Consider the following 26,435-nt stretch of genomic DNA (forward strand, 5'->3'; position numbering starts at 1 on the left):
CCTGGCAATTATTGTCTCATTAAATATAGTCTTGAAACTATATCTGATTGTCACTGATCTAGTCAATCTTGACTAATACGCAGTTTTCATATATAAAAAATTGATGTTAGCAAATCTGGCAATACTAGAAACAAATACATTTGTAAAACTAACTGGAGCATTTAAAACAAATTTAGAATGTTTCTATAATGATTTAATGTTCACAAAATAATTGCTTTATTATAGTGTTTATTTCAATTGTGTAAACTTGCACTCTAGGTAGCATTAATTTTTCTAAAAATTCTTATCTGTACAATACTTTAAACAGTTTTCTATTATGTTTAATATGGAGGAAGAATTTTACACTGTATTTACAGCAAAACTGTCAAGTTTAAAAGACTGGGAATAATCATACATTGATTTAATGTTTTATGTCTATTTTACAAAATGTTACAAGTAGTTTTACTTCATAAATTAACTGTTCAGCATTTTTGCCAATCTTCTATTTTCACACTGAACTTTTTATGCAATTAAGATAATTGTGCTGACATTAAAAAAGAAAATTAAGTCAGCCCTTGAAATCTAAACACAACTTGTTAATTACCCTATTAATTACACAATAAGAAATGACAAGCTATAATGTGATTTCCTAAAATATAGCTGAAGGTCAGGGAGCTATTTACTGGCATACTAGAGATTACAAATTACAAATGATTTAATTTAAAAAGTCAGCATACATTAGAAATTCAGACAAGGCGTGGTTCACTGTTTTAGACAAAAATCTTTAAAATAGTTTTAAAAATCTATTCTTTATAACAGTACATCCTATGTATTAAGAAATAACATGACAAAGACATTTGTGGCTCTTATGTGTTGAAAGAATACAAAGGATTTTCAAGCACTGTCCATGTTTTAGACTTCACACATTCGGCAGTGAAAGGATTTTGCCCTAAAGGGGACGCTGCAGTGCGGGGAGGCGAAAGGTCACATTCCCCACCTGTCTTGGTGGGGAAGTTCCTCGCTGAGACAAAATACCTGATGCCCAAGTTGGGAAAGTAAAGGTTTATTTCTTACAGTTTTTGGAGGTTTCAGTCCACACTCGGTTGGCTCCCAGTCAGGTGGGCATGGCTGGCCTGCCTTTTATGGTGGCTGCAAACAGCAAGCCGAACCAGCAAAGAGCAAGACACACCTTCTTCCTGCCATTACATCACATCCTGGCTCCACCCCTATGTGGGCGGAGCACTGACACCACCAATCCAAGCACTAGACAATGAACAAATAACAAATGCACAATTCAAACTCTTGAGGCCTGGGGGACAGACATAAACCATGACACCACCCCTAAGCAATTTACCTGTGGCTGGAAATGAATTCCAATGGCTACCTGTGCATCAATAATGCCCCTTAGGCTCCACCCCAAACCTAAGCTACATGTGTGCTCCCACACCACATGTCCAGCAGAGAGAAAGCCAGACCCTAGAGGTCACGGAGTCTCTCCATTCTTAAAATAAAGGCCACTTTACTTTATATTCTGTCTTCTAACCTCAACGAAAACTTTCAACAGGGACCTGAAAGCTACAACAAAAATCAAGCAGCATTCTCAAAAGTTGTTAGCATGCTAGAATCAGCCGCTATCTCTGTCTCAGTGTCTCTGTGTGTCTCTGTTTCTGTCACCTGTCTCTCTGCCCCTCCCCTTCTCCCTCTCCTCTCTCTCTCCAGTGAATTCAGATTACACTGGGCAAATTTTACAGGCGCAGTGACATTTCACGTCATCGTTTTCCTACTTGAATATGCATTTCCTCGCTAATGTTTTTGTTGTTATTACCGCTTTACTATTTACAACAGTCTGCAAAAGACTTCGTAAGACTTACAATGTGATTTGCACTCTGTTGTCATTAGTTTAGAGTAGTGATGAGGTCTAGCATTTGCTCTGACCCAGTGAGGCCTTGAGGTTCCTTGGGTGAGGGACCTTTAGAGGAAGAGAAAATAGAGAAGAGAGAGAAAGCCTGATCGGGGAGCCCTTACTCTCTGGATAGGAAGAAAGGAACTGCCCCTTTGCTGTAGGGGATTTGTTTATACCTTTTAGAAGTTTAATTGTCCTGAGGCTCCCTGTTTGGATTGTCTTGGGGCAGGGGTTCTCTGGCCTGCAGCAATTTCTTCACATGGCTGCCTAGGGTGCCCTTTGTTCTTGAGATGGCCTTACTCCAGCCTTGCATGTGTGGTCAAATTCCAGCCTCTAAGGCTCCCCACAGGCATTTGCACAAAATGTGATTGTCTTCAGATTTGTATAACAATACCATTGCATTGTACTCAGATTTTTAAAAATTTGCAAGTAAAATATGCATAGCTAAATTTAGTGTATTCACTGTTTTCCATGTATACTTCAATGGTATTAATATAATCACATTGTTACGTAACCATTTTCTGGAAGTTTTTCATCTTGAAAAACAAAACCCATTAAGCCGTGCTCCTTTCCCACTCTTTCTAGGCCCTAGAAACTATTTTACTTTATTTTCTCTGAATTGGCCTTCTTTTGCTATATCCTATAAGTTGAATCACTCATTGTCTTTTTGTGCAGCCTTATGTCATTTAAAATATATTCTTAAGGTTCATGTATTTTGTAGCATGTGCCAGAACTTCCTTTCCAGACTGACTAGTATTCCTTTGTATTTATAACATATTGTTTATCCCTTCATCCAATCCCTGAACTGTTGGGTCACTTCTAGCATTAGCTATTGTGAGTAATCCTGTTGTGAATAGGTGTACAGGTATTTTACTTTGAGACCTGTTCTCAGATCTTTTTTGACTTAACAAGAAAGGCATTCCGTATAATTTCTGGGTTATGTGGTCATTCTGTGTTTAATTTTTTGAGGTACTAACTGCTTCCCATAGTAGGTGTACCATTTTATATTCCTACCAAGAGTACACAAGAATTTCGATTTATTCATATCCTTGGCAACATTTGTTACTTTATTTTATTTTTCTTGGGGTGCATTATTTTACAATGTTAGGTTTCAGTGTGGCATTTCATATGTGCATATAGCATATTTAAATCATATCTGTATTATTTTAGTTTTTGATGGTAGCCATTTGGATGAAGCTGAGGAGGTTTTGATTTGGTTTCCTCAAACAATGATAAACATCTGTCCATATGTTTGTTGGCCATTTTTATATTTTCTTTAAATATTTATTCTGCTCTTTAGTAATTTTGTGCTCAGTTCTTTGATTTATGTTGTTGTTGTTAACAGTGTTTTGTCTATTGTGTATATTAATGATGATGATATGTTGGTGGTGATGATAACATGTTTCCCGATACAGGTTGTGAAGTCAGTACACTGTGCAGAGCCACCCTGCCAGCGCATGGTAGACCATGCATAAGAAAGTCATATAAACTTGTGGATAGTTTGGCTTTTGAGATTGTTTCTATGGAAGCATCACTTATATTAACTGCTAAAACAGTAAGACATGATGGTTGTTGGAAACCTTAGTAACAGAAAAAGAAAGAAAAATAAAATTAACCATAATCTTAACAAGAAAGGCATTCAATACTTTGCTATTTAACTCTTAAACTATATTACTATATAGAAGTTAATTCATCATGTCAATAATTAATTGAAATAAATGTTCTCTCAGCTAAATATATGTGCTGTAGCTATCTCTCCTGGGATATTATCTTTTCTGTCTTTACCTGTTCTGCTATGACACAGTTTGTAGTTGCATGACTAGGTTAAGGTCCCAAATGTGTCAACTTGCTGTTATTAGTTTCTCCCTTAAATGGAAAGAAATATATATGAGAGATGTTTTGAGTCTTATGAGACAAGGTCTGTAAAATAAATGCCATCTTGTAAAGATAAACAGTAAATGCTAAAGGAGCTATTTTGTAGTTCTAAGGATTTGCTACTTGAAATTTTAAAATATTTGATACCTTTAAGAAATTGTTTAAAAGGAAAAAGGAACTAGAATGGGGAAAGGAAAGAAAGAAAGGGAAAATGGAGAAAAATGCAAGCCATCTATACTGTGAGTGCCTCATTTCATTGAAAAGGAAGGTAGGTACTAATATCAATTAGAGAATTCTTTATGCCCATGTCTTGTACTCTGAGTAACTACTTTGAAAATGACAATATGCAATATATAACTATGGTCATTTTCTTACTATTTTGTTATGAAATTTGGTTTTTCCTTTTTTCAATAAAAAAATTTAAAAAAGATATAACCAAATTGTTCAGCATAACGTAAACATTTTCTAATTTCCTAATGAAGTTAGTGTCATGCTGTACTTTAAAAATTTATGAATTTGTTCAATTAGCTGAATTTTTTCTGATGTAGAACAGATTTCACAAGTTGATAACATTTTTATTATACTATTAATATTTATTGAATAAAGTAGTGAGTAAATACGATACAATTCTAAATGTAAGAACTAACACAACTATATTTTGAAATCCTCTTTTGGACTTTAAAAGATTTTGTGGTCTTTTAGGCTATTTTAATTATAATGCTTTATGTCTAGTTAGTAGAATATAAGATTTACTTGACTTGCTTTGAACCTATTAAATCCAGCTTCTTGGCACTCAGATATATATGCGGCCGCTGTGAGCACAAGACACTCTAATAACAGAGGAAAGTAAGTATAATTATAAAGGAGAATTGTGGAAATTTTTTTTTTTAGTCTTAGCTGCAGTAAAGATTTCATGATATGAAAACTAATCAAATTTTACTCTTTAAATATGTACATTTTAGTTTATCTCATTATGCCAGAATAAAATTTTTTTAGTTAATTAAATTTATTGGTACATCTTTTTTTAAAATTTATTTGTCTTGGTACTCGGCCTCACGCTCAAGAAACAGGCGCTGGGCCACTGAACCACATTCCCAGCTCCGTGGTACGTTTTAGATTTGCATAATGATCACATTCCTTGTAGGGAATTTGGCCTGCACATGACTGGTCTTCATCCTTCTGTTCTCCCATTCCCCTTTCATCCCTTCGCCTCCTCTTCCCTTCTTATTTGAAAAAGCTTTGTTTCTGTTTTTCCTCCATTTCTTGAATCTCCCAGAATAGAATTTTAAACAAACAGAAAACACAGGGTAACATGCAGAATTCCTTCATTTTACATCTGCAGCATTCTATAAAATGCCTCACATTTCAAGCTTAGCAAAAGATATCACCACATAGATTTGAGAATGACTTAAAATTGTTTTATCAATGAAATGCATTCATTTTCCTGCCAGATAAGAGAAATTAAAACTGCCACATTTCTATCTCTGTGAGAAGATAAAGAAAATTAAAATTAGCTTGAAATTTCCATTGCTCAAGCAGGTGTAGATAGAAAGAAAAAACAGATATTTGGGAAAAAAAATACTAAAATTGAAAAACATGGAAAACAACCCTAATGTATGAGGATCCACTTCAGTAATGATCATTGCAATAATAGCTGTTGAAGACTTGCTGCTTGTCAGGTTTAGTCTCAGTATCTAGCTGTGTCCCTCATTTTTCCTCTTTCATGGCAATTCTATTACATTATGCCCAAGTGCACAAATGGGAAATTTGTGTCCTTGAGAAATTAGGAAACTTTCCAAAGGGAGAACTCTGGCAAATGTTAGAATTAGGAATTGAAAAAGAATACTGAATTCAGCATTCATTTTGTCTATATCTCCTTCCAACAGAAGCAGATAACAAAAACAATTGAGAAGTAAATCAAAAAGAAACAAGTTTTGTATGTATAGGAAGACTAAAAAAGGTTAGAAACAGGTATGGTACTGGAGTTCACAGCTGAAGATATTGACGCCCTCACTATAAGCCAGAACTCTGATGTGTGTAGTAAACTAGAGATAGTAAAAGAATTCAGAGCACATTGAATGGAGGTAATAATTCAGGGGGTTCTTTGGAAATTTGCACTGCATGCATTTTTTAAGGATTCACTTTTTTCCAAGATTATAAAAAATGTACTTTAAGCCAAGTTCTGTTTTATGAGACACAAAAAATTACAAGTAAACAAAACAGAATATAAGGAAAAATGTGTAAATGCCATATAGTATCTCCAGTTTACAGAGGATAAATATTTGAGGCAGCTTATTGTGCTATAGAAAGGGTACATAACGTCCCTTATATGACTCATTCAGTCATCTTGCTAACTAAGGATGCACGGTCTCTGTCATGTTGTAAAAGGACAGGCAAAGTAAAGCTCAATAATGGAAAAGGCACTCAGATGTTGGAACACGTATCTTAGGCACCAGTACGTAAAGCATGCAGCATGGGAAGCAGCATTATCGCTATGATGTGTTAAGTGCTAGTCTCAAATATCTGTGGCTTAGACCAGATTTTCTCAGCCTTAGTACTGTTTGAATTGGGCCCAGATAAGTATGTTTAATAGTTTTTTAAGTTTTTTATTAATATGTGTCTGCAGTGCATATTTACATTCAAATCCTTTTCTTCATCGACTTCCCTTCACCTCTGTCTGCACTCTCCATTTCCTGATCCCCTGCTCTTTTGCAAAAGATCTAGCTCCCTGTTTCCTGCTGTATATCTTTTATTTTGCTTTGTAATTCATCTGTGCCTTGAGTCTCTCATCCTGTTGTTGTGGGGTTATTCTGTGTATCCTGAGATCTTACCGGCATTCTTGGTCTTGATCCCTCTGATGATTGTGGCATCTCCTATCTTAAAATACTATTGAATGATCCAAGCAGCAGCAGACCTCTGATGAAGTACCACTGTCTTCTTGAAATTTATTCCTAATCATTATTGATTAAATTAGATTTTCATGCTTGCAATAGAGACAGACTATTTTAGATATGCTAGGGCTTAGCAGTCATCCAGTAGGTTGAATCCTAAGTGAATTGTTAAATACAGCTGAAACTAGAATGCATGCTACATTCACTGTTGAGGGGAATATTCGTTACATGTCTGTTAAATGCCTGCCACTCTTCCAGGTTCTGGAGGCACAAAAATACAGAACACATTTGAGATTTAAATTAGACCAAAGAGATCATGAACTGTTTATTCACCCGGTTTCTCCCAGGTCTACTTTTTTATTTTGTTAGAACATCAGAAACCACAAATACTGAGCTCTATTACCTCATGACTATTTTGTAATATTTTCACCAACTTATATTTTCTCTAGGAAATAGCTATGCAAATTATCTTTGAAAGTATTTTTTTAGATTTTTAAAAAATTTGAGCCAAAATATAATGTATTCATTGTTCTTGTTCCAAACTATAAAGATTGCTTTATCAACCTGTGATTTTATATGCATATTATTTAAGATAATGAATATATTTAAAAATACTTCTATTATTAAATAATTATTTTTAAACAAGTCACAAAGTTATGAACAAGTTCTATGCCCATTCCCCAGAAACACATTTTTGCTTTTTCTTCTCTTTTCTACCAAGGAAAAAGTTCAGGTCCTGTGATTTAAAAAAAAAAAAAAAGTAAACTCACAATTAAATTTCCAGAAAATGTTATATATCTTATTTCTGTCATTTTATTTAATCCTTGCAAGAAGCATGGAGAAAGCACAAAGACCGCTGGAGGAGCTCGGAACTTGTACTTGATATCCACATTTGGCTCAAACTAAAGCCCTTTTTTTGGCTACTCTTGCAACTCTGCCTCTGGGTCTACTGTGGCAGGTCGAGTTATGGTAAAAATGTGATATGGCCATTTTCCTAACAGGCAATGAACAGATGCTGGCATACCATTTAGGGGTTCACTAACCAACAACCTGCCTGACTCCCATACATGACCCCAGCTCATTTACAAATACAGCCAACTCTCAGGTGTTTTACCTGTATTCTTAAAGTGGAGTCACCCTATCTTCTTCAGATACCCTCACCATAATATACTTGAAGATTTAAGACTTATCAGCCACAGAAAATTAAATTTCCAAAATTCCCAAAGAACCAACAGTGTACTGTATTTCAGAGAAGACTCCAGAAAATCAGACCAAATGTCAGGCAAGAATGATGGAAGCCCAGAATGTGAGCCCTCTGCCGGAAAACCCGTAGTTGAGGAAGGAAAGGAGCAGAGCTCACTGTAAGAAGGGTGTGCAGAAGGTGCCAGCCAAGGGCTTCACAGCCCCTCATCTGAGCACAGGTGAGAGCAGGGGAGGCCTCCAGGCTGCCGCATGCAGTGTGAACTGCTTCTCGCGCCTGGACCGCCCGCTCCTGTGAAACAAGGCTTCTTGGGAGAACCAGGCAAGCTGTTCTTTGGTGAAGCCAACCTGACAGTAGGGGGGACCCAGCAGTGGCATGAACTAAGTACCCGAATTTGCCTCTCAGAGCAGATGGTATTCTTTTCAGACTACAGCTGAAGAATACAGCTTCACAATGCTAGTAATAACCAACAGAGCAAGCATATTAGAAAGTAATTAGTGTGTTTGTGAGTCGAAGTGACCACTTATCTTCTGACGTTTAGACAGAGGGAAAAGAAAAATCTGTGCTGTCCACTTGGTTCCTGAAGCATCAAGTGTCACCAGTGAGAAAGTATGAGAGAGCGAAGACTGTGGGCAAAGATCACGTTTATCCACTGCCTTTTCCTGTTAGCCCCAAACTGTGCGCATCACAAAATACTCAATGAACAGAGAGACACTAAGCTGCTTCTCTCCCAGTCAATCAGCTGCTTTCAGAAATAGCTCAGGGGACGAGGGGTGGAATGTATTAGCAGAAAATCAGTCCAAACCCCAAGATGCAGTGACAGTCGGCAGCCCTGGGTCTCTCCGAGGAGGCTCCAGCCTGCACTTCACGGTGCCCTCCACCGCTCTTTGCTCCATTAGGAATAATCACTCCTAAGTGGCCCATCATCGGCGCCAGCGGGATTTTTTTTTTCACATTTGCTAAAAGCTTTTCCCTTGGCCCACTTTTATATTTCCTTTTGTTTCTAAGTAACTACTTAAATCCTCCCTCCCTTCCTTTTTTTGTAGTTAACTGACTTGAAAAATCCTGACTCAAAATGGGCCTTCCAAATCAATTTCTTCTTTCCCCTGTGTCCCTCCCCAGCACCTACTGACAGCCTTCACATAGGCATTAACCGAAAGACCTATTAGCAGAGCATTGTTTTGCACTTCTGCAGACAAAGAAAAGACCTCCAGTTAGAATAAACTCTTTTTATATTTTTTGGCAACAAATAGCTTCCTTTTAAATTCAGAAATGAAATGGCATTGAGGCTCTAAATTGCTGTCATCTAAAATGTTTTACTCCCATCTTTGCTCTCCTAGATTATGAGCAATTTTCCCCCAGAATGAATTATTTAAATGAACTGAGTCGTCTGAATCCTTAGAAAAAACAATGCCTTAATACTTTGGTTCTATTCTACTCACTTATCACTTGGCATTTTCTGTCGGGTACTGGCAGACATCCTTATTTTCAGCATATAATTTATTTTTCCAAATGGTCTGCAAGCTTCTTGCGACTAAAATCATATGGTACCATGTCGTTCATTCATTCATTCAGCAAACCTATATGAACATTTACCACGTGCTAAGCTTGTTCTGATCACTTGTGGTCTGGTCAAAGACTAATCATGGAAAATCCCTTCCTCCATGGAGTTTATATTCTAGTGGAGAGAGATGGGGATAAAGTGTCAGTGTTACACATGTGTGAAGTCTAGACTATGCTAGCAGGTGATACATACAACAGAAAAAATGCAGCAGCGTCTGAGGAGTTTGAAGTGTAAAAGGGGAGGGCTGCAATTTCAAATAGTGTGTCAGTGTGCATGAGCGAATGTGGATAAGTAGAAGAGTATTCGTCGTCCAGGGTGTCATCAGCTGAGGGGAAAGGGTGTGATGGGAGCACAGGCTGCAGCTTTGCATATCAGTTTTAAGGACCCCACTAATGTCCTCATGTAGACGTGGTGGGAAGCGGCAGGAGATGGCCGTCTAGAGAGTCAGTAGGGTCTGGGCTACAGTATTACCTGAGAAGATCATCACGGACGTCAGTCTCAGGGAGAGGAGATGGTCTGCACAGGAAGATGAAAGCCAACAACATGTGTTTTCCTGCAAATCAGGTAAGGAAATCATCAAAGAAGCAAGGAATTACATTGTTCATTTGTCAGGTCAAATGAAGGCCACAACTTGACGTGGGTACTTAGCACCTAGAAGTCGTGGTCATCTTGACAAGGGTGTTTTCAGTGAAGTGGTGGAGACTTCCTTCTGGTCAGAATAAAATGAGACTGAGAAAGGGTGGGCAGCAGTTTGTGTATCTAAAAGTTGTATTTTGGCCCTGAATCCTAAAGTGATAGTGTTCAGAGGCAGGTAATTGTGTATCTAGCTGGGTCCTGAGAGTGGATTCCATACAACTGGGATTGATGTCTTTATAAAAGGAAGCCAGCAAGCTGTCTCACTGTCAGGTTGTGATGTTGCAGGAAGAAAGCTCTCAGCAGAACTGAACCCTTTGCTTAGGCTTTCAGCCTCCAGAACTCTGAGAAACACATCTGTGCTGCTTACAAACTGCGCAGTCTGTGCTGTACCACCAACCCGAAACCAGACAGGAGGAAAAGTTTCAGAGGTTGTCAACATAGAACGCTTGCCCTAAAAACTCTCCTACTAAGGAAAGGAGAGAAATGAGGTGCTAAATGGCAGGGGATTTGTGTTGAGGGAAACTTCATTTAAAATTAAGTAAGAATATATTTGCATGCTTATGGAAATAACCCAAAAGGGAAGGGAAAACCTGCTCCTGAGAATTTGCCTCCAGAGAAAGTCAAGCTGTGCTGCAAGTCGCCTGCCCTGGGAGACTCCACAGAGCAGTACAGTTCAGGCAGCTCATTCGTTTCTCTTTCTCGGCAGATCCCCCACTGGGGTCGTTATGCCTTCCCATTCTTCAGTCTCACCTGGCGCTGTGTACTCTGCAGCCCTGACTTGCCTGGGGATCTGGTTCTGGCTTTCTCAGGTGTCACTCTTGTCTGTTCAGGAGGACACATTCTGCGCGTTGCCTTCACCACCGTTTTCCTCCTTGTTCACTGTCAGGAAAACGGAATTATTCACAGCGCTTCCGCCTCCTTATGCTGTGTAATCCAAGTTCCTTATAACTGAAATATTTTTCTTTTTTTGTAAGACCCAAGCCCTCCTCTGCCTTTTCCACTCAGGGTCCTTTAAAGTTTTATCTATTTGCTCCCTGACTTCATGGTCATGCTTTTTAGTGATGTATCTATCAGCCCATTAAACTGATCTTTCTATCCTGATTTCCACTGGGTTCCGTGCTCCTAGAATGTGTGTTAATCAGATTTCATCACTATAGCAAATACCTGAGTTAAGCAGCTAACGGGGAGATGAGATTTATTTGTTTCACAGTTTTGGAGGTTCCTTTCGTGGTTGGTTGGGCCTTTGGTGAGGTAACCCATCCAAAGCTGCTCACGCTGTGGCCAGGGCATAATGGGGAAGAGAGGCAGGGGCTGAGATCCAATAGTCCCCTTCCACAGTACAACTTGAGTGACCTAAGACTTCACACCTTTTCACTGCTTCTCAGTATTGCCACCCTGGGAACAAGCCCCTCACATGGAATCCAAACTATAGCGGAGAGGATTTGTTTCACAGAAGTTACTTAATAAATATTTTCAATAGTTGAATAGACACTTAATGTAAAATCTGTGCATAGCAAGCTAAGTAGCTTAATATAAGCCCTGACCACACGTAAGTAAAGCTTGGAGTTCATCTTCTGCTCTGAAGTCTGGGACAGTGTATCTGCTAGCGACTCTGCTATCTACAGTTATATGCAGACATCACTGGGGCCCTGTTCATTTAAACTTATTTTTTCAGTCTTCTATTGGAACTGAGATTGACTACACATGAGTTACAACTACTTTGACAAATGTCTTAACCTGCAGATGAGTACTTTTCTGCTGCTGTCTGAGATTTCTGTAGCTTCCTGCTACTCCATTCAGTGCGGCCTTCCCACAGGTTGGGTAGCTGGTACAGGATGTCTAGAGCTTCATGGGATGAAAGACTGAAAATAGAGCACATCATTGCTACTTGACTCTTTTCATGTTATTTTTCTCCCCGTCTATTCAAAACCAACAAAAGACTGAATTAAAACAAATGTCACGAGTTAGATTTAGGGCTCTGTTTGGGGAAGGGCTGCCCTAATATTGCATTAGTTTTCTACTTGAGCTGCTTTTACACTTCATTTCTTTCTCTCCACATCTGACGTCTGAATATATCTCATAGCTGAGGCGCGGTCATTGATCTGCGAGGCCCTCTGTGCCAGCTGTCTGATATCAGCACTATCATTGACTCTTCTTTATGAATCATTAAGCATCTCCAGATAGGTTTACTCACCTATCTACATTTGCTCTCAGTTCCCACTTTTTATTTTGTGGACACCATTCTGAGTTTTTCATGATGGGGACTTCTTTGTATTTTTCAATAATAGCTTACATTTTTATCAAGAAGTTAAAATGCATGTGACTTAGGTAAGTATGAGGACTCAGGGTCCAGCTGTTACTAACTCTGAGCTATGAAAACTATATATAACAGGAATTTTGAAAGCAAATAGTGATTCTCAATCCTGATTCTCCAGTTTCATTTATTAATTGGTGCTGAGAAAACTGGATATCCACATGCAGAAGGCTGAGTCCGTATCTCTCACCATGCACTAAACTAAAATCAAGATGAATAAAAGATCTAAATAGTAAAACAGCAGCCATCTGCTGAAAGATAAAAGAAGTAAAAGTCTTAAACACAGAGACATAGGCAAGCACTTTCTGGACAAAAATCCCAGTAACACAAGAAATAGTACCAAAAATCAACATGATATTATATCAAATTAGAAATCTTTTACACAGCAAAGGAAACAACAGAGAGAAGTGAAACCTACATACTGGGGAATTTTTTTTTGTCAGCTATTTCTTGGATAAAGGACTAACATCTAGAAATATATATATATATATATATATATATATATATATATATATATATAAACTCAAAAAAATTAGATCTCCCAAAATAAAAGATCCAATAAAAATGGGCAATTGAAATGAATAGATACTTCTCATACATGATCAGTTAATTAAATGAAAAGTGGTACACATCATTGGCCATTATAGAAATGCATATTAAGCACTGGGATTCTCTTATTGCAGAAAGAATGGCCATCATCAGGAAATCAAACAATAACAAATGCTGATGAGGCTACATACAAAAGAGAACCATTCTGTGTTGTTGGTAGGAATGTAGACTAGAATAACCACTATGGAAATCAGTTTAGAGATCCCTCAAAATCCTAACTCTAGAAATTTCATTTCATCCAACTGTGCCCCTTCCAGGTATCTTCCCGAAATAATTAAAGGCGTCATATTGCAGGTCTATGTGCATACCTGTGTTAATAGCAGCACAAGTTATAATAGCTAAATCTTGGAAGTGGCCTGTGTCCAATAATAGATGCACAGATTTAAAAAATGTATTCACAGTGAGTACTACACTGCTGTAAAGTAGGATAAACATAAGTCAACTGTACTTAAGCCCAAAATATAAATAAAATGCGAAACAAAAGATAGACTAGATCTTTTTCAGTTGGTAAAAACTGGCTACTTGACTACTTTTCTAGATGCTTAGACAAAATACCTGACACTCAAAGAAGGAAAGTTTATTTGGCTCACAGTTTGTAGAGGTCTCAGTACATAATCAGCTGGCTCTGAGGCACCACGGCATAGCAGACAGGCATTGCAGAGGAGAAGCAGTTTATGGCAGGCAGGAAGTAGCAAAGCACTTCAAAGCAAAGCAAAGTAGGGAAGGGCTGACCACAACTCTTTCTATCCTTCTATTTAAAAGGCACAAGCACTTAGGGCAGGTAGTGCTCACACCCTTAATCCTAATGCCTTTGAACCTAGCACTGAGCTGTGAATGGATCCCAGTGTGTCACATACGGATGCGGTCATTTCTGAAAGAGCCCACCTATGATCACATGAGGCTTTGGGGGAACATCTAGGTATGAGTCTTTATGGGGAGAGGAGAGAACAGGGATAAAAAGAGAAATAATTGTTTGTTTGTTTTTTTGTATTTTTACCGGTACCAGGGATCAAACTCATGACTGCCTGCTTGCAAGGCAGGCACCTATGCCACTGAGCTAAATCCCCAGCCCCAAAAGAGAAATAATTGGAAAAAAAAAGGAGACAGAGCTTTTACAAATGAGAACAGGGGTAATAGATGAAAGAAATGGAAGATGGAGGGGTAGGGAATGAAGAAATAATTAAAATGTGTTAGGTATGTGCACCAATTCCCCATGACAAATGTAATCATTATGTACTACAAACATGTACTAATAAAAATAATTTTAAAATGATTTGATTGGTATATAAATGTTCCGCAAGACAGTCAACAATAGGCAGAGTACCTGCAATTTTAAGGCACTCATTTAGTTCCCATTTCGTCCCCTAAGTTTCCTCCAGCCACCCAAGATGGTACAAACATGAATTCACAAAGCAAAACTGATCTGAGCACCTGCCTTGCAGAGTCTGTGCTCTGTCCTAAGAGTCAAACATGTAAATCTCTAGAGAATAGTAGTAGTTCTTTTTTTTCCCAAAATTTATTCCATGTCTCATATAAAGCCTAAACATTGTTTTTCAGGTAACCCATTATCTAGGTATTTTGACATTCTCCAAAAGTAACACAACAGCCCATTCTAATTTAGTTTTGATTGCATATTGTGATGAGGAATTACTGATAAGAAAAATACAGCCAGATGAAATAATACGATTATTAGATTTACTCGTTTCTCAAATCTCTGCATCTCATTGTTGCACGAACAGATAAAATCACTTGTGTATTGTACAAGATTGTAAATGTTATCAAATATCATTCTCCAAGATGTCCCTGGAGTTTATGTAGAAGTAAAAAACGGACAACTCATTTTTTTACTTTCTTTTTAAAGCTTGAAAATGAATTGCAGGGGCTGGGGATTTAGCTCAGCGGCATAAGCGCCTGCCTTGCAAGCAGGCAGTCCTGAGTTCGATCCATGGTACCGATAATAAAGAAAAAAAAGACAAAAAAAAAAAAAGAAAATGAATTGCAATCAACCATGGACATAGAGTTACGGTACCAACCAGCAGAGACGGCAAAGATAAAGACTAGAACAGGGAACAGAGTGGGAGTAGTGTTAACCAGCCCTTGGGCATCCCACAAGGCCTATTGCTAAATGTCAGTTATGACAAAAGCTATGCTTTATTTTGGCTTATTATTTGGGAGGATTTAGCAGAGAGAGTTGCCTCTTTCATCTTTTATTTTATTAAAATTGAAAAACAAAAGTAGTTGATTTATTGGAAAATGCTAAGGATTTGAAAATGATATAAATGATAAACGACATTCAGAAAAACTTCCAAGGCAATACAAATGAAAGAAAATAGAAAAATTTAAGCTCTAAAAATATTTTGAACATTATTTGAAAGTAATGGAAGATTTATGCCTAAACAAAAGGCTCGGTTTTATATTTGCATGACAAATAGATAAGAAATAGAATAGTTATACTGCCCAAATCCGTGGGTGAATAAAATTCATGTTGCAGCATAGTTTAAATACCAATATCATTGTCGGGGACTAAAGTATTTTGGGAGTGCCTGAAAATTAAATTGCCCTCTGAGAGTTAAAACTATGAAGCCAACACATAGTGAATAAGAATGAAATGTTGAAGATTTGTTTATGTCACTTGTTTATGACCAAAGGTACCAGCATAACCAAAGAAAAAGGAAGAGGTCAGACATTTAAATTTTTTATAAAAAGGGAGACTTATTAGGCTAACAGTAAGGCAACCCTTGTCCAAAACTTGTTAATAGGAAATAGATTTTTAGCTATCAATAAGACCAACCATGATGCACTGTAGATATAAAATTATATGCTGGATTTGGAAGATTCTCCCAGTGTTTATGTCTGGCTTTGTCATTAAAAGATCTTTGCTTTGAAAATAATATCCCACACTCAGATTATTCAGCACTTCTGAAAACCGAAGAGAATAGCATCACTTCTTTGCAAAGTTCTTTGTGGTTAAAACACAGTTCTTTGCCAAAATGTTATCCATCATTGTTATTTGAGCCAGTTCGCTTTGTGGTGTTCCAAACTAAAATCAGTGAACCTTCCAATTCTGTGGTGTCTTACGTAGCATGTGAATTCAGTGGCCATGCTTTTGAGCACTGCCATTCCTTTGACAGCTATATTTCTCATTTTAAATTATTTGATTGAATTTCCAATGTTATAAGTCATTCTAATGATCTTGATTAACGTGAGTATATTTTGTTGGCAACATGGCAAACATTTTAGAACATTTTAAATGTTACCAAATGTTACCTCAGATAAGGATGTAGTTAAATTATTCTTTAAAGGAAATTCTATTTCCTGAGAAATAATGCATAATATATACAGATATAGGATAGAATATTAGACAAATCTAGGATTAGGGAGAACATAGATATTTTCCTGTTACTCTTCTGTCATTCTGCTAATAAAGGATAAAACTCAAAATGACCTTTTTTAAATTAATAGTTTGTAGTATTTCAGTCTCTCCCAGTTTACTACTCAGAAATCCAATCTTAATATATTATTTGAGTGATCTATATTGGGACTGAATTCAGGAACTCACACTTGCCAGGCAGGCCCTATGGCACTGAGCTAAATCTCTAGCTTGGTGATCTTTTAATAGAAAAATGTATTAAAATCATTCTCCTTAATTTCCTTATTGATTCTTCATGAGTAAAAGAGGAATCCTCAACTCTCAAACACCTCCACTTGTAACCTTCAGTGTGATGCTCATAGCTCGAGCTAAGTCAGTGGCCCTGTCCTGTAATTCCTATTTGAGTCCAAGTCATTGAAGTTATGATGTGACAGATGATCCTTAGAACAAAAGTTAATACCGCTGGGCCAGTTAGATTCATTTTCCAGGAATCTGGAATTGGAATGAAGTTGTCTTCTGTAAACTCTTGGATACATAACAAGTAAACTCAGGAATAAAAGATGATCGTGTGTTCTGCACGAACTACAAAGCAGAGAATGCTAGTTTAGTTGAAGTGAAAAGATTAACACACACACACACACACACACACACACACACAAGCCTAGAAGTGAAAGCTTTGTTCACATTTTGTTTACGCTTCTAAGAAAGGACTGAATTACCTCCACTGGGTTTTATGAAACTATCTGAAGTTTTTTCTAATATTCTCATTTTTCTGCTTAGTATGTAACTCCCTTGGAAAGCACAATCTAACATGATGCCTTTAAGCGTTTTTACCTAGGACGATGCCAGCCCCATCTCTGAATCTCCAACAGTAACAACTAAGCCACTCAGAAGACATTTTGGGCTTTCTATCCTGATATCATGGTGCTTTCCCTTTCTCTCTAACGTCCACCCATTGATGTCCACCTCCTGAACGGTTACCCTGTGAGGGATTCTATCCTTCTTCCAGTGCACGATAAAGATGCCCACATTATTGCATATAATTCATTATTAAAAATGATTTGCATTTTGGTCTCCCACTGCTGTGTTATCTCATACATGGCAAATATTTACCGTTTGTATTTCATTTCTACATCACAAATGTAAAGCACATGGTAATATTGCCATGTATTCTTAAGAAAGTCAAATCATTCAGTCATTGATAATATGGAATGTATGTCTAATAAACACAATTACTAAAAGCTTTGAGGCTAATTATTTTTTTCTGGGGGAAATGATAAAATCTGACCTTCTGAAGTGTCTCTTCTACTTCATAATCTCAGCAGCACATTGTTGTTCTCATAATTATTGTTAGCCATGAGCACAACCGCATAACACTTCTTAAGCTGTTTTGTCAACATCCATTTTAAGTCATATTTGATGCAGTGAGAGGCAAGGTAAAACCAATACCAGCAGCAGCCTGGGACAGAGCCAGCTGAGTGCTGTGAAGGATCATTTGCGGCTTCATAACTGCAATGACCTGGCCTCAGACAAGGATTAAAGGACAGCAGGTACCTAATCAGCTGCTGTCTGGAGAGCTGAAGTTGGGTTATGACAAGCAGAGAGGGCAGGGAAAGTGACAGAAGGAAAGGTGTACATGTGAGCTGATTGTCAGGACACAAAGGAGCCTGCGATGGAGCCATCAGAATTGAAAAATGAGGTGTGTTGGTCCCACCGGGGGCGGGTCAGTAACATCGCCAGGAGAGCGTGCTGCAGTATGTCTGATGAAGTATAAAGTGTGCTGCGAGGAAAAAGGAGGATGGCCAGAATTCCTGTTTACCCAGGACGTTCACAGATGACAAGAGTTGTGCTAGTCTAACTCCTGAGTTCTTACATCTGTCCCTTTGGTGCATAAAAAAAGACCTGGTTTGATGAAAAATAACACGATGACTTTGACTGCAAACAACTACTGAGTCAAAATATTTGGGACCAAATTCTGGTCGCAAAGCAAAGTACAGTTCCCTGTTAGAGAACTTCTGAAACATTGTGCTGATGCCTTTGGGGGTTGTATTTATTTATTTTTGTCCGTTGGAGTTTCTTTTGACAGATTCTTCTGTTTTAGAGGGGATCCATTTTCTTCCCCTACCACTCACTGATGGCTCAGAGGCAGGCATCTGAATTCAGTTCCTCTCCACCATATAACCCCAATCTGGGTCAGATAGAATTCATCCTATGATTTTGACAACTTTTGTGGAAGGTTTTCATGAGTGTGAGACTCTATTGTTGTTCTATGGAGATTCCATGTTATCAAATAGAAAAATGTTAAGGGATAATATGAAAAGAAACTGACTCAAGCACAATCTTAGTTTCAATCTGGTGTTGACTTTCAGTTATAGGGAGAAGAAGTTGCTTTTTTTCCTCACTGCAGTATGGATTGCATCTGTATATATTACAGGATTTCCTGACAAATAACAACTGGCTATTCATTAAACTGTTCCAACTTCTTACCTCCTCTATCTTGTTATAAACAGAGTAATCTCTCATGCAGCAGTTGTATCAGCTGGACAATGAAAAGTTAAGAGGACAAATGGATCTAGCGCTGGGTCAGTGTCCAGCAAAGCAACTTACCATGACTATTGTGTCCCCAGAGAGCACAGCACAGCACTTGAATAAGATAACAAGAACAATGTCCTTATTTCTCTCACAATTGAGTGCAAGCAAATTTTGATGACAATAAGCAAGGAAAATGAATTAAAATGTAATGTTAACTTTATTGCATTCTTACAAACTAAAGCCTTCTAAATTGAAAATTAACCATAGCACAAAATGAAATTGGATCCTAATGCTTTAGAAAACAAAGAGATTTAGTCCTGGCATAGGAAAAGCACTGTTTACTTTGTGATAATGATATAATTGCTTTTCTCATATCAATAAAAAAAGAAACAGGGTCAAGACATTTTGGTATCGATCTTAGAAGTTACATACTGTGGCTCCTGTCTTCCTTAGCACCTCTGTCCTAGAAGCACAGGTGTATTTCCCCGTGGTACACGGTTCAGGCTCATAAAACTCATCTTGCATGATGAGCCCTGCCTCGGTATATGGCAGGAAATAGGCACTCTCTTTCCACTTCATCTTCATTATTTTGAATGCAGATCTGGTATGGCATGCCAGAGAGTTAGGCAGAGGGTATGTCAGACTTAAAGTAATCAAAGGTCACACCAAAGGTTAGAGATTAAATTCTCTATTTATGTGAGAATGCATAGGGAAAGAATACCTTTGAAGAGGACAGGATTGCAGTCAGTTTAGTACTCTGTTTTAATAGCTACGAGGCTTTAAAGTGGAGATGAAGCATTTTCTCAGAGTCCTTTCCAGTGCCCAAGACCACCACCCTGCCTTTTAATAGCAATTGCAAAATTCAGGAGTCTCCAAGATTACCCCTGGTTTTTATAATAGTTGGAATTTGAGTTAATTTGATCATTCTCTGGAATAATGCACAGAACTCACTGAAAGCTGTTACACCTAGTGTTAAAATTTGTAAGAGCAAAAGGATACAGATTAAAATCAATTTAGGGCAAAGGAGCACAGGTCAGAGGTCAGGACAGAGATCCTAGTTGTCCTCTCTAAGTGAGTTTGTGGTTCTTGCCAACATCTCCAGGAAAAGTGTGGAGTACATGCATGGAGTGCTGCCAGCCAGGGAAGCTCGCGTGAGATTCGCTATTCAAAAATTTTACTGGGCCTTGGTCACTAGCCACGGCTGACCACTCTCTTGGTTTGCTGTCTTTAGCCGATACTGAGTGGTCCAAAGATTCACCACAAATTGCATTATTGTCCCACTCGTGGTAGTAGGACATTCTAAGACTTAAGGATCAAAAGTCCATGATCCCATGGCAACAGTCAGACTTCTTTTAATGTAAGATTAATTCTTTACTCCAAAGATGTCAAATGAGAAAGTGAATAGAAAAGCCCAGAATTTGGGGAAGTAGTCTGGCAAAAATATACACATTTTCAAGTTAGCAGCTTATAAAAGGCGTACTACATAAACTGTCACCTGTGTTACGTGCACTAACACATCTACTCATCGCTAAGAGGGGAGAGCTGATAAAAATGTAGAGACAAAATTTTTTCAATGTCAATCTGCCATTACTGTCAAAGCCATTTTAAATCTGTTATAATTGGCTCCCTTCCCTATTTTTCTAGTGTTACTGTACATTACAGAGTCCATGGCTGATGTACGTGCATGGTTAATTTGCTTTAACAGGCTTTCTGCCTGAGTGGTTGCACATGTCTGTAATCCCAGCACTTTGAGAGACTGAGAAAGGAGTGTCAAAAGCTAGAGCCCAGCCTTGACAGTTTAGCAACTTAGTCTCTGCTCAAATATAATAATAATAATAATAATAATAATAATAATAATACCTGCAAGTATAACTCAATCAGAGTCGTTGGATTCAGCTCCCAGTACTGCTTTAAAAACATGATTGTGAAACACTAAATTTTGGCTTCTTAATGAATTAGTGGCTTTTATCATCTAACCAAGAAAACAATTGATGAGACTTTGCATGCAAAAGTCATTTTTTGCATTGCTTATTTTGTACTGCAGTTTGATGTGATTCTGGGACTGCACAGAGACCACATTAATTAAAATGATAAATGGACCAGGCCATGAAGCCAGTTGGCAACAGTGTTGCACGTGTGGATGCTGAAATGGATACCTGGATATGGGAGGAAACTTGGGAGTCCTTTCCTGGGCTGGTAGAGGCTGGGCCTGCTGAAGAGTTGTGTGATTTATCTCTGGAAGAGGCTGCCAGCTGGAGTGTGCATACGTGGCTCCTTTGGATGCTCCTTAACAGCTAAATTGATGATAGCTTCTGTGAAAAGCAGCTTAGACCTCTGTCCCTGGTAAAATAAAATTTCATTTTTAACTACAGCTAAAATAAGTGAAAGCATAAAAAGGCAGGAAAAAATTAAACAAAATACAAAACAGTAATGTAGTCTTGATCAAGGAATTATAATAGAATGCTACTCATCTACCAAGGCACTCTAAGGGGATAACTATTGCAGTGTGGTGCTTTGTTGTTGTTGTTATTGTCAGAAGTGTTTTAGGAACCCATCTTTGCAGATTGTTTCTTTTTATTATCATTACACGTACTAATTACATTAAGGGGAAATTTCAATGAAAAAGTATTCAATGAAAAGTATTTTCAATGAAAAAGCTGTTTGAGAGAGTTACAATTTTACTCTGACATTAAATAATGTGACTAGGTGCCAAATTTGTTAAAGTAAATATTTCTGAAAATCATTATTTGGAAATTATTTGCATTGGCCTTTGTTTTGCTTTGTTTTTTGAGATATGGGCTCATTGGATAGTTCAGGCTGACTGGACTATCTAGCTCAGGCTGGCCTTAAACTCACAGAAAGCCTCACTCCTCAGCCTCAGAGTGCTGTGATTACAGACGTCCAGTACCAAGCCTGGCTTGGTCTTATTTTCAAGGAAATAACGTTTGCCCTTTTGTTTTATCTAATAAATATGTCCTTTTATTTCTTTATTTCTAACAAATGACTTATGACACAGAACTATTTGTAAACCAAATCAATTATTTTGAGAGATTTCATTTTTCCTAAAAAGGTCTTTTGTTTTACAAAGCATACATATGTGCATAGTTTTGATGGATCTGACTAGGATAATCAGATTAGAAACCGGCATTTTTGGACCATGGTAAGTTATAAAGGGAAAATAGAGAGAAAGATGGCAGAAGAGAGACAGCAAATACTTAGCAAGTATTGTAATTAAAACACGTTGCTGCTAGAACTCATTTCCCTTTAGATAGAAATTTCATCCACGTAAATTATACTCCTGGGTTATCATCAAAATAGGTGAGAAAATGATTCTTTGGGTGTTTCACATGCATCTGTCTTCCCGTTTGTTAACCCTCTCACATGCACACAGGGTGTCCTGATAAAACTCACACAGAGATTTCTGTCTGCGTGCTAGTGATGGGGAAGAGCGTGAAGGAGCATCCCGGGAGAAAGCACAGTGAAGACCCTAAGCACCTGGGGCAGGAGGTGATGGAAACGGGAATTAGAAATCCTGATTCTACTTTAGAATTTAGCTGCTTTCTAGGTTTCTTGTCTTGAAGTGTTGAACTATTTGTGTTTAAAAAATTGAATGTGAAAAGCATTACAGAAACTATTTGCATATAAAAAATGCTGTGGTTGATTTTATTCAAATCTGTTATGATTGATAGCATCAAGTCTAAGAGTATAGGCAACTACACTTTAGATGACAAGATTCACTAGGATACCTGTTCTGGTTTGATTATAACGTGCTTTTGAAGTTTTACACTATCTACAAAGTTTTGTTTTTATTAATATTGTTATGTACTGCTATATTCAATTATACTATGCCCGATGATATAGACAATTCTATTGAAGATATACAAGATACAACACAGTAACCATTGTAGAACACCTTGTACTGTGGTTTTATATGACTTTCTCATTTTATATTTTATAGGAATATATTTTGTTTTGTCTTGCTTTGTTTTGTTTCTCCCTCTAATACAGAAGGGATAGAAATGCATGTAGAGACTCATGCATACATAGGGCCTATAAACAGTTTATGAGAACTAATCATATAACGCATGATGAAATGAACAACCACTTTGAAGAAAAAGAGACACTACAATACCCAGTGCTGAGTCTGTAGCATCATGATGTGAAATCCAGCAATACTATTCTTCTTTGTTCAGAGTGATTTCAGCCTGTTTTGTTTTGTTTAATCTTAACATACGTGAAGGTATGGACAAGCTATTTGGAAGAGAATGAGAGACACAATGACAACCATTGTTGACTTGCCTGTTGTCTGATCTTGAAGACCTAAAACGCTTTCCTCGTCTTGTTCAGATCAGTTCTATACTATGTTGTTTCATATGAATTCTTTGTATATGAAGATATGGTCAACTCTTTGGAAGAAAACAGGGAATATGATAAATAGTGAAGATCTCTTGAGTGTCTTGCTTTGAAATTTATGTCTCTTACATTGCTTTCTTCCATTCTGTTCTCTTATGTTGTGTTCAGTTTTACCCTTTTTAAAATAAAAAACGTGTTGTGGTTAAAGCACATCTTTTGAAGTTAAAGGCAGTAAGTGCTGTTATTCCAGTTATTATACGTACTCCTGAAGCAGTGTCTTGTGCATAGTAGACGTGCATGAAGTGTATGTTAAATGAATGAATGAAGGCATATTTCCTTAACTTCTAAGTTGGCAATGACACTCCACCAGCAGCAGTTTGCATTTTATTATTGTTTTTATTTCTTACACTTCAGGTGCATTCCCCAGGGGGGTTGGCAAACTGAAACCTGCCCCATTAATGCCAGCAGGGATGTGTATGTGTGAAGCGAACAAGTAAACACGTACTGTATCTGAAGGCTCAATGAACTACACAAGCTCTTGAGAGACTTGAAAATACTTGGCAGTATTTATACTTAGAGTGAATTCTACAAATATTACTTGTGGATATTATCCTTCAGAAAATTTCTATGTTTAAGTCAGTTGAGCTTTTAAAATCCTAACTGTTGAGCTAATCTATGTAACTTCCTTTCCAATAGCAGCAGATTAATCTCTTAAAATGTTGTTTGAAATTTTGAATCTAGCTGGGTGTGGTAGCACATGCCTGTAAACCCGGCACAGAGGCAGGAGGATCTCGTCAAGAGTTCAAGGCCAATTTGGGCTACATAGTAAGAGCAAGCCCAGTCTGAACTACATAGCAAGACCCCCTTTCAAATAAATATATAAGTAAATATTGATGCTATCTAAAGCAATGCCAATATATTTTCCCAGTAATAAATTTAATAACCTAAAGTTTTAAAAACTTATACTCTTCCTGTTTTGGCCAATTTAATAATAACGATAAACTGTCACTTACTGAAGATCCAATACACGCTGGTTTCTTATTCATTTTTTATCTTTTAACTGTATAGATAGTTTTATTCTATTACTCAGAGCAATTGGAGACCTGCATGAAACTACACAAGTTGTAGATTTTGGGACTGAGATTCAAAATCTACACCAGTGTATGATAATTTACCCTCCCCCAGCCCCACACATGTATATTCGATTCTCATAGTATCTTGTGTGGTCAAAGTGGCTTTCTTCCCTGCATGCAGCTAAGGCTGGCTTTGATCATTCTGCATCTATAAGATATGCATCTTATAAGATATCTATTAGAAAAATAGAGATTTAGAATGGAAAAAGTTTATAGATAATCCAAATGAGCGATTTTAGACATTTTGACTTTGGCATTAGTATATATTCTTAATAATTATTGTGAATCACTATCATAATTTACAATATATACATTTATTTTTAATTTTAACTTATAATCTTGTGTTCATAGGTAGAAAATAAGTCTAAAGAATTTTGGGAATACTTTTTTTTTAAACAAAAATAGCATAAAATCAGGTATTTTATTGAAATAAAAATTTTAGTAGTTACACCATGAAGTCTACCTGTACTCGATCCAGAGGCTCATGAATCGTAATGAGTGTTTTATGATTCTGTGGCTCATTCTATTTTATCTTACTTTTTTTTTTGTTTCTTTAACTTGAAGGTCTCATTCGTTTGCAAGAGCTCATCAAAGCCCCATCAAGGTACAATCTTCGGCTTAAAATTCGTCAGTTGCCTGCTGACACGAAGGATGCCAAGCCTTTACTGAAGGAAATGAAACGTGGCAAGGAATTTCATGTCATCTTCGACTGCAGCCACGAAATGGCAGCAGGTATTTTAAAACAGGTAATATTAATATTTATATATTTTTATGAACTTGTATTTATTGTATGTTTTCTTAAAAATGCAATTATTTTACACAATTAAAAAATCAGAGGATTCACTTAGATGAAATTTTGTAATAGTCTGGCAATTGTTTTTGATTGTTTTAAAGGAAAAGTAGCATAAATATCAATGCTTGTCAAAGCAGATCGAATTTTGAGATAAATTTCAAATGCCTTCAGTACTCTTAGAAGCTGATGAATGACAGAGATTTCTGTTTTATAATGAAATGAAGAAAAAGCCTAAGATTCAATGATTAAATAGCTCCTCATTTTAATCAATCAGAAAAAGATACAAGAGACTGCCTGTCTTTCTGGTGTTTACGGGGTGATGCCTCTTATGTTTTATCTTACTTCTTTCAACAACAACCACAAGCAACTCTCCCACCCTAGAATAACTGCATAACCTGACCACCATGCCGTAGCAAGGAAACGGCAAGGAATTGTGGTAACACTTAATGATGTTACAGGTGTTCGTCTCAGAATACAATAACTAACATCTGTGTAAAAGAACCTCTGCCAATCAGTCAAGCACAACCATTTACAGCAGTAAAACAGCATTAGATGGGAGATGAAGCAGGAGAATGGTAAATGCAAGGCCAAGCTGAGGGATTTAATTGCTTAGTGAGATCCTACCTTAAAAACCATAGGGCTGGGGATTTAGCTCAGCAGCATAAGCGCCTGCCTGGCATGTGCGAGGTAGTGAGTTCAGTCCAGTTCCCGGTACCAAAAACAAAAATAAAAATAAAAAAAAAATTAAAAATAAGGAAAGAAAGAAAGAAAGCCAGCCAGCCAGCCAGCCTGAAAACCAGGGCAGGGAATGTGAGCTGTAGCTCACTGGGAAGCACCCTGGGTTTAATTCCCAGTTCTGCAAATCAAACAACAACAGAAAATGTTAGGTCCGAACTATTCAAACAGACTTATTAGCAAGCTAGACAGTAGGGATGTGTCCATGTCTTACCGGTAAGAGACCTGAGGCTGGGAAGTAAATGCCTAGTGGAAGGCCTTTGATTTTAAGTGCTGTGGCCTGGACTGGAACAGAGTTCTTTAGACTTTTCTTTTTGAGCTTTTTAAATGCAAATGGAAATGACATAGTGGCTTTGTGCTGATCTACGGTTTCAGACTTCTGGAGAGTTATGCAGATTCTGATGTCAGATTATATCCCATTAAATATAACTACCAACAGAAAAGGTTTCTTATAACATAGTTCGTTTATTAAGCAGATGTTTGTCCAATATTCCAATATGAATGTCAGGTTTACTATAGTGATATGCTTAATGGGATTTGAAAAATT

At 37.4% G+C, this 26,435-nt stretch overlaps 1 protein-coding gene across 6 annotated transcripts in view; it reads left to right on the forward strand.

The window, feature by feature from the left end:
* The window catches only part of Grik2 (glutamate ionotropic receptor kainate type subunit 2), a 611,950-nt gene that overhangs the window by 232,279 nt on the left and 353,236 nt on the right, over positions 1–26,435 (forward strand). For all 6 annotated transcript variants that reach the window (XM_063253933.1, XM_013148503.3, XM_063253934.1 and 3 more), the window contains one exon: positions 24,925–25,106. In XM_063253933.1, coding sequence (XP_063110003.1) covers positions 24,925–25,106 — 182 coding nt within the window. The remainder of the gene's footprint in view (positions 1–24,924; positions 25,107–26,435) is intronic.

Source organism: Cavia porcellus, unplaced genomic scaffold, assembly GCF_034190915.1.
Source record: "Cavia porcellus strain 051 isolate PalLab524CR breed Dunkin Hartley unplaced genomic scaffold, mCavPor4.1 scaffold_7, whole genome shotgun sequence".
Classification (NCBI taxonomy): domain Eukaryota; kingdom Metazoa; phylum Chordata; class Mammalia; order Rodentia; family Caviidae; genus Cavia; species Cavia porcellus.